Here is an 8,379-nt window from a genome sequence, read left to right as displayed (position 1 = left end):
GATCAATCTATGTCAGCCCTTATTTGACAGCCCACACACTCTGTCTATCTGCATATCACTGGTGGCCTAGAAGTATTACAAATCATCCTCTGTTGGGATTTTATAGTCAGTACATATTCTTATTGTTCTACGTTCTGTTCTGAATGTCTAACTTGTAAATTTGCATCTAAAGTTAAGAGTGTTTCAGGCAGTTTTTTCTGTTTTCTCCAGTGACCTGACTAGCTCATCATTCTGTCACTTTTCCATACAAACCCTTGTTTTGTTTTTTCCCCAAAAAAATGTTTGTCAGCGTATCTTTATTAAAATTAGAGTTTAGCAAAGCTCTGAAAGAGGCTACACAGAACTTGTTTTTGGACCTCTATAATGAAAATGATTTGTTTTTCCACCCTACAGTGAAGCAGACCTCTAATGTCGTCACTTCACACAGATTCCACTCTGTACATTAGTGTTGAGGTGGACAGGTGATTAAGTGATAAGTGCCTGGTCATAAGATTATTTTGATTATTATTTTGATAAGTTAAATTGCTCAAATCAAAAATGCCAAACATCTGCTGGTATTTTTGACTTCTAGTCTCTAAAATACAGATTCAGATTTTTGTTTGGTCGGGATATAAAGAGAATATGCTTCTGAAATATATTACCTACCCTAGCTTTAATTGTGAGTGCTGGTTAGGCTGCAACTAATTATTCCCAGAACAAAAAGTGAGTGTGTTCAAAATGCTTGTTTAAGATTATAATGATATAAAGGAGATAAAATCCTCATTATGTATGTAAAAATAACTTATATTGTTATTAATTCAATAATTGCATGGATTAAATTAAATGGAATAAATTAAATAGAGTTCTCGTTAAGAAATATCTATTATTTTTCTACCTCACTGATTACAGAACGTAAAATCCCTGCTTGTTGGTGCACACAAATCTCCTATCTACAACGTGACCGAAGGAAACAGGCTGCACTGTACCTCCATTAGAAAGACACAGGCTGTTAAAGGTCAGGTGACCTGTGCGATTTTGGTCGCTCCTGGTTTGGAAAGCCGGACAGAGAAACAGCAACACGGAGAGAGGGAGGAGTGGTTAGCGCTTCATCTGCTTCCTCTGTTTTTGATCATTTGCATACGTACACTGGCACACATACAGTACGTACCTGTAGAGCAGCTCCAGGGCCACGGTGTCCCCATAGTCATGAGACACCAGGTTCACTCGCTGGTTGCTCAGACCCAAGTGAGCCACGAGGGCCTCCACCACACTGGCCTGCTCAAAGATGGAGTACCTATGGGGTCGCTGGGATGATAAGGCACAGGAGGAAATGGAGTTATGGGTAAGTGAGGAAACAGAGTTAAACATACATTCATCTATAAAGTAAACACTATTCACACAAATACACAAATTTGACTCACTGGCTTGTCACTGAAGCCAAAACCCAGGAAGTCCAGTGCAATGACTCGATGGAAGCGCTGGGTGAGTGGCTCCCAGATCTGTATGGGGGGGGGTTGGGGGACACACAAATTTAGTCTAGCAGGTGCCAAAGAGACCTGTTGTGTGTGTGTCGATTCGGCTACTGAGTGTGTGCAGCGGGTACCTTGTTCCAGTCGTAGCTGGAGGTGGGGAAGCCGTGGAGCAGAATGACGACATCGGAGCTTCCCAAAGCACCATAGGAATCTGGTGTGAGGGGGAAAGAGAGAAACGCATGTGAGATACGCACAAATAAACAAACAGCATGTGGTGAAAGAAGGCAAACGCATATTTTTGCATGTTTTACTGCTGCTGGGGTTGACTGACGGGGTGTGTGACGATGAAAAAAAACAAAGATTGTGTACGATGAGGTCTCTAAACAGTCCCACTTAATGCTCACATGAATAGTCAGTTGCTTGCTTGCTTTAATTAAATGCTAATCCAGGATCAGGGATCAATGAAATGTGGCGTTATATAACACAAGGTTGTACAGCTAAGTTGGCAGTAATGCTGCACACACAGAAAAAGATAATTACATTTATAGAAAAACATATACAAAAAGGAATAATACAACAACGTATGCAGTTATATACGCCGATATGCTGGGGGACTGTAAACTGCAGCAACAAGAAAGTGATGATAATATTGGTAATATTGATCAGTTCATTGATTACAGGGCTGATTCCAGTTTGTTTTGTTTAAATGTGAGGATTTGCTGCTTTTACATCGTTGTGAAACTCTTGACCTTGGAGCCACTGAGAAACCACAGGGTCCATTTAGTGTCTGTTCTTGAGCTTTCTTCGAAGTGTGCACGTCTGAGCCAGAACTGATGAGAAATCTGCTGATGAAGGCCATGTGATATGACTGAACCCCCCCCCGGTCACATTACAACACCCTGGAGGTAACTGAACCCCTGTAGCTGAGGCAGAGGCCCTCTCTTACCTCTGTAGAAGATCTCCCTGCCCCTGAAGTGGAACAGCTCCCCGGCACTGTGCCACTTGTGCAGGGCAGGTGACAGCTGGGGGGGCGGGATTGTGCAGGTAGAACGGCTACCAGCGGGATGCAGATCAACCCAACATGGACCCACCACTCTCTCCATCTTGAGCTCAGCGGTCGGGGAGTCTTCATTCCTGCCTCTGGGGGACGACCAAGGCAAAATAACAGTCCAGTGTCAGAGATTAAGGGGGGGGGGGGGGTTCAGAAGGCCACCTCCTCTTTTAAAGACTGCATTGCTATACAAGAAGATAAACTCATGTGCATCTGTGCAAGGTTCTCTGACCAACAAACAGCTGAGATAACCCGCTGACACCGCTGTCACTCCAATACGACTAAAACCTTCCAGCAAGTTAGCAAAAGAAATGTCGTTTTCAGGGGGAAACGCAACAACTCACGGCAACTAAACGCCTCCATTCCCTCTCCGGACTCGTTATACTATTAGCTGTGTGTTCTGTGTCGGGCTCGCACGGTAGCAGACTGCAGTACTTACAGAAATGTTGCGAGCTGTCACTAGTAGACCTTTCGCCCAGTGTTCAGGATCCATACATTCCTGCGGAGCGGAAAAGACGGACGCTTTACAGAGAGGGGTGGAAAAGCGAAGACGTCTCACTCTCCGCCTGCTGTCGGGTTCCGCCCCCTTCCAGACAGGCGTACTTTGTTGCGGTTGCGGTCACTCGTTTGTAAGAAGAGCAAGCCGAGTGAGTCATCTTCGCAGGAGGCAATCTTTGTATGAAATGTTACAGGCAGAGGCGCGGAGAGAAGTCTATTGCCCTCTGCTGGTCTGGATGTGCAACGACACATATTGTTTATGTCCCATCAATATGTCTACATATAAATTGTAATTCTAAATCGATTAGTCGATAGGCAGATAATCTATTGAAAATGTATTGGAAATCATTATGTTAATCTAATTAATTGTTTAGGTCATTTTAAATATTAATTTTGAAGCCCTGAAGAAGAGCAACATTGGAAGTTAAAGTTGGGAAATTTAAATATTAATAAAATCCTTAATTACATTTTTTAAAAGCTCAGCCCTGAAAAAAAAATAGCTGAGACCCGCCGATTTCAATTAGGTAAGTTAAGCAAGAAAAGCAGAAACAAACACAGAATTAACCAAACCTTTGGTGCAACTGTGTGTTCAATTATATATATAAATAGGATCAGTGGCAGGCCTAATTATATCTACAATACTTACAGTATGATACAGTCTGGGTTTGTTTTTTGCTCAAGTGGCTTTTTGAAGTATGATCAAGTACATTTCACTCTTAAACAAAATGTTTTTAAATAATTTCTGCCTTAATAAATGCCTTTCACTGAATTCTTTTAATACATATTTTTAGCACTGTATATCTGTTCATATATGAAAAATATTTGCATTTACATTTGCAGTACTGTATTTAGGACAGATGTTAGTAGGACATGGCATAAAGAAAGACCATTTGAGGCATTTTCTAAATAATCTCTGGATATGAATTGACAAATATAAAAGGTCGCAGTTAGTACATTCATGTGTTTGTAGTATATGCTATCTGTAACAGTCATTTGGATACTCTGTTCATTAGCAATAATCGAATGGTTACAATACATGTGGCAATTGTGCAGTTATGCAGAAAACAGCTTCCTTTGTGTGTAATCGCCTTCAAGACCGAGATTTTGTGCAAGATGTTTCGCTTTCCTTCACTGCAGAAACATGCATTTGAACTCTGTGGTACATCCCATGAATACTGCATGGTAAATGAAAAACATGGCCCTGCAGTTAGGCTAAATACATTTTTTATTTTTAAAAACCATACACATTACTCGACAAGTTTCAAATGTAAATCCAATCACGATATCCATTTAAAATGCTCAAGATAAACAGACATGAAGTACTTTTATTTCCAAATGTTAAAAGATAAAAAAATAATAATCCATAAAACAGATGGAAAAAAAAACATTCATTCCCATTACAGGAAGAAGCTACAGAACAAACTCCTCATGTGGATTCCGCTTGTCTTTTCAATTTCTCACTTTGTACGCAACCCTAGCTGCTATTTTGTCATCTGTAAAACAAGGAAAACAAACCATTTCCTCAGAGAACGTTGTGATTTAACATCTGCACTTCATTCCCCTGTCCGAGGCCGTTCAGGTGAAGACGGCCAGAAGGCTGCAGGAAGAATCTGCAGCCTGCTGCCCGAGTCATCCCGTGTGGTTGACAAGCAAACGTCCCAAACATTGAATTAAGTGTGGTAATATACAAACTAAAAAGAGGCCTGTTCTCTTTCACACCGTTTGCACCCTGAGATGAATATTCCAGAACAACACACATTTTTAGTGGCCAAAACCCTCCCCATATAACGTGATTGGTGTCAAATCATCCAAAATTGGTTTAGTACGATGAAAGGTATCATCAGTATTGTCATAAAAATACAAAGGTACACTTTTTTAATTATGCTTTTGTATCAAAATTCATTTTTCCCCAAGGAACGCTATGAAATAAAGTACCCTGTGCAGATAGATACCAGTGTATGCCTAGTCTTTATTCTTGAAAAAATGCACATCCAATTCTTTAGCGTTTCCAGTACATCAGGTGTCAAAAATATTTTACAAACAAATCAAATGCAGCAACATTTATTCATGATGAAAGGAGTCTTATGGACAGGGTAAAAAAAAAAAAAGGAAAAAAAAAAAAAGCCTTTCCCCACATTTTTGATTTTTAAAATGTCAACAAACCAGAAATCGGAGGAGTAAAATTAAGTTTTTTCCTAAGGCGTGATCTTAAAGATTGAATGAAATATGAAAATAATTCACTTGCTTTTTGACCAAGACATTGTTTTACTATCTAAATACACAAAGTCTGAAGTTAAAAGGTTGTTTCTTTATAGATTCCTTTTAAATTAAATACTTTTTCTATGCCTGAGTAAACGAATGTTAATATTGTACATTGGTGGGGGGGGGGGTGCTAATGTTTTGCTGAAAAAAATAAATAAAAAATGCACCAATATTTCACAAATGATAACCAGGATCCATATTTATCAAGCATCCAGGGAGAGAAACTCTGTCATAACCGGCCCAGGATTTTCAGAATGAGGCTTCTTCGGTCCTACGTTTAGCTGTAGGAGTAACAGTTGCCTGCAGATGGCAAACGATGGGACAAAGCGTCATCTAAATTGTTATTGTAGCCAAGGCACATTCACGTTTCGTCTATTTGATCTAATTGTTGAAAAATAAATAGGGCGCACTGGCTGGATACCCCACAACAAAGCGCTAATATGAACTCAAGTCGTCATAAGAAAAAGCTGCAAAGTCATTTTAGTGATTTTATGAGTTTTGGCAAAAACTAATTTTTAGACTGAATGTGCAAACATTAGCTTGTCACACACCCACAACAGTAGCCAATTTCTTTTTTTCCCCCTGCTTCAAATAATCAGGATCTGCCTTTTTTTTTTAAATGTAACCAATATTTACTACAAGATGTTTCTATTTTAAAAAGATTGTTGTAAAACCCCCCAAAAAACCTTCCTGCTGAAAGTGACTGCAGGAGACCTCATAAGGACCCTCATGCCCGACTCTGAGGTAAGACTTTCAGCATGATTCCAGGTGTCATCCTGAGATGCTTGCTAAATACGGGCCCAAAGATATATATATACTCCCTTTAAACGAGTGAACCTTTCAACATGTGGAAATCCTTGAACACAACATAATGAATGAAAAGAGAATCCAGAACTCCAGAAGGTTTTGTGCACATGAAAACTATCGAAGAAATGGAAGAAGTAAATATTTATAGCAATGTTAGTGGACAGAGGCCCTAATCGTCTTTCCCGTCCCCGTCTCCTGTGAAAACACCTCGCCCCGTGGACCTCTTTTCTATACAAGCCTTAGTGTTTATCGGTTTGGCTAGAAGGTTCTACATTTATCTACAAATATATAACAAATAAAACTTGCAGGCAAAAATAGTTAAGTTTCAATAGAAACACCCTTTTTTCCTGAAAATACAGCAGTATCTGAAATAATCCTCTCATTCATTTTTTTATTCTGTCCCAGTTTTCTGCATCATACATCAGGAAGCTCTTTTGCCTACAAACAGAAAAAAAGTATCTACAAACTTTGTAAACAGACCTGCTTTTTCCAAAAACATAAATAACTCAAAATATTAACAGCCAATGGAGCAGAAATAAGTTTTGAATGAGCAAGGGCCAAAGAGATAAATATACAACACCATTCAGATAAAAGAGAAGCTAAAGGTTCTTTCATAAATCTTACAGACGATCTTCAAGCCAGGAGGAGGACCTCCCCTTCTCAATTAAAATAATAATAACAATAGAATAATAAAAACAGGTCACTTTCAATCTGAGTTTATAATCACCCCTTGTTTACCGAGAAAAACAAAAAGTTACCAAGGAGGGAGGGGTGGAGACAGAGTCCTTGTGTTGCAGTGGGGTATTAATAAGAACCAAAAATAAAAGAAGACCAAAGCATCCACACCAAGCCGTACATTCCTCTGAATGTTTGCTGTTCTTTTAGTCCAGCCCAAGTCAAGCTCACACAAGACTCCGTTCTCCTTCTAGCCCTCTGTCTCTCCTCTCCAAGTGTACGTTCGTTTTTGTTTGAGTTGAGCTCCTTGGTGGCGGGCAGAAAAGTGGTGGAGCGGGGTCAGATCAAAGGGAGGTCTCCAGGCTGTGTAGCGGGCTCCCTGGGGCCGAGGGGGTTCCTGATTTGGGGCCCTCTGGGAGGAGGTGGTTACTGCTCTCCACAGCGTTATTGTTCTGGTTTGGGGAGGGAGAGACCGGCGCAGTGGGGGCGGCGGTGGCGGGCGTGGGTGAGGGAGGCGTGGGCGTGGTGTTGCGGGGGCTGGCGGAGTTGCGCTTGGTGGGGGCGTCGTCCTCTGCGTCGGTGTCGTCTATGAGGGGAATATGGGGCTCAGAGTCCTCTATCCGAAATTCGGGGTGGGTCATGAAGTTGTGGATTGATGATCGCGACTCGGGCTTCTCCAGCCCCTCATAGAGGGAGATGGAGCTGCGGAATGCATTCACCACCCGGATCTGGAGGGAGGGAGAAGGGACAGGAAGCGGGGAAGACAGTTAGTCACATTCAGTACTGACATGCGTACATTTTTAATTTTAACACCACAGGTAAAAACCGAGGTTTTATTGGGTCAATAATAGGTAAGTTTTAGGGGCCAAAAATGATCAGTGAGGGGGGAAACTCTCAGAGCCACGTGCAGGTGAGGTTACGTAGAGTTGTAAATTTACAACTTGTTACCAGTTAACTCAAAACCACCGCAAAAGTTCATACTAGCTTAAAATTGTAAATAGGAGTAGCCAATATCCTTCAGTTTCACTTCTGTCTCACTTGTTTCTCTAAGTCACCCTCTGTTCTGCCTGTACATTTATTCTAGAGTACCAAATGGAAATCAAAATGTAGACATGGCACTGAGTTTAAAGCCTATCTGATCGGGAAAAAAACTCAAGCTAATGCCTACAAGTAAAAGCACTTGAACCGTAAAAAAGGACTTCAGAAAAGCCTGTCAAGAGCCAGTTCAGATGTTGATTAAAATAAATTTTCCGAGGGATAGAACACTTGAGTTGCATCCGTTGGAGACGAACCTGACATTTGACTTGTAGAAAAAAAAACTATTCTTAAAATTCATGTAGTAACTTCAGGAATCAGCCAATGTCTCGGGAAGGGTACAAACCACTGTCAAACCCAATGCAATGTAGTTTTTTGTTGTTTTTTTGTGAGTACAGTAGTAGTATTTCACAAAAGACTTGGTAGAGGCCTGTGTCTGATTAATCAAAATGCAAAAAGGAAACCAAGAGACAAGAGGAATGCTGTTCTTTAGACAAGAACACATCCAAAGAAGACAAAGGCTGGACACAAGAGTTTACTGTTGTTGGACATGCTTAGTAAAGAGTGAGGAGAGAGAAAGACAAGAGAGAGAGAGAGAGA

The 8,379-nt window shown here is 40.8% G+C and overlaps 2 protein-coding genes across 4 annotated transcripts in view; both read right to left on the bottom strand.

Annotated features, from left to right (window-relative positions):
* Positions 1-3,079, bottom strand: part of mest — a gene marked incomplete in the record, with an annotated part of 4,933 nt that extends 1,854 nt beyond the window's left edge. Inside the window, 6 exon segments of the mRNA XM_035676901.1 lie at positions 966-1,024; positions 1,148-1,284; positions 1,401-1,478; positions 1,583-1,662; positions 2,398-2,591; positions 2,942-3,079. Of these exon segments, the coding sequence (XP_035532794.1) occupies positions 966-1,024; positions 1,148-1,284; positions 1,401-1,478; positions 1,583-1,662; positions 2,398-2,554 (511 nt within the window).
* A 1,128-nt stretch (positions 3,080-4,207) lies between these two features.
* atp2b1a (ATPase plasma membrane Ca2+ transporting 1a) overlaps positions 4,208-8,379 on the bottom strand; it is a 38,450-nt gene continuing 34,278 nt past the window's right edge. For 2 of the 3 annotated variants that reach the window (XM_035676878.1, XM_035676883.1), the window contains one exon: positions 4,208-7,472. In XM_035676878.1, the coding sequence (XP_035532771.1) occupies positions 7,089-7,472 (384 nt within the window). In that variant the 3' untranslated portion in view covers positions 4,208-7,088. The remainder of the gene's footprint in view (positions 7,473-8,379) is intronic. The other variant, XM_035676890.1, reaches the window with a different exon arrangement.

Source organism: Morone saxatilis, unplaced genomic scaffold, assembly GCF_004916995.1.
Source record: "Morone saxatilis isolate NCDOM2014 unplaced genomic scaffold, NCSU_SB_2.0 Contig10, whole genome shotgun sequence".
Lineage (NCBI taxonomy): Eukaryota > Metazoa > Chordata > Actinopteri > Moronidae > Morone > Morone saxatilis.
This window is presented reverse-complemented; position numbering and strand designations above follow the sequence as displayed.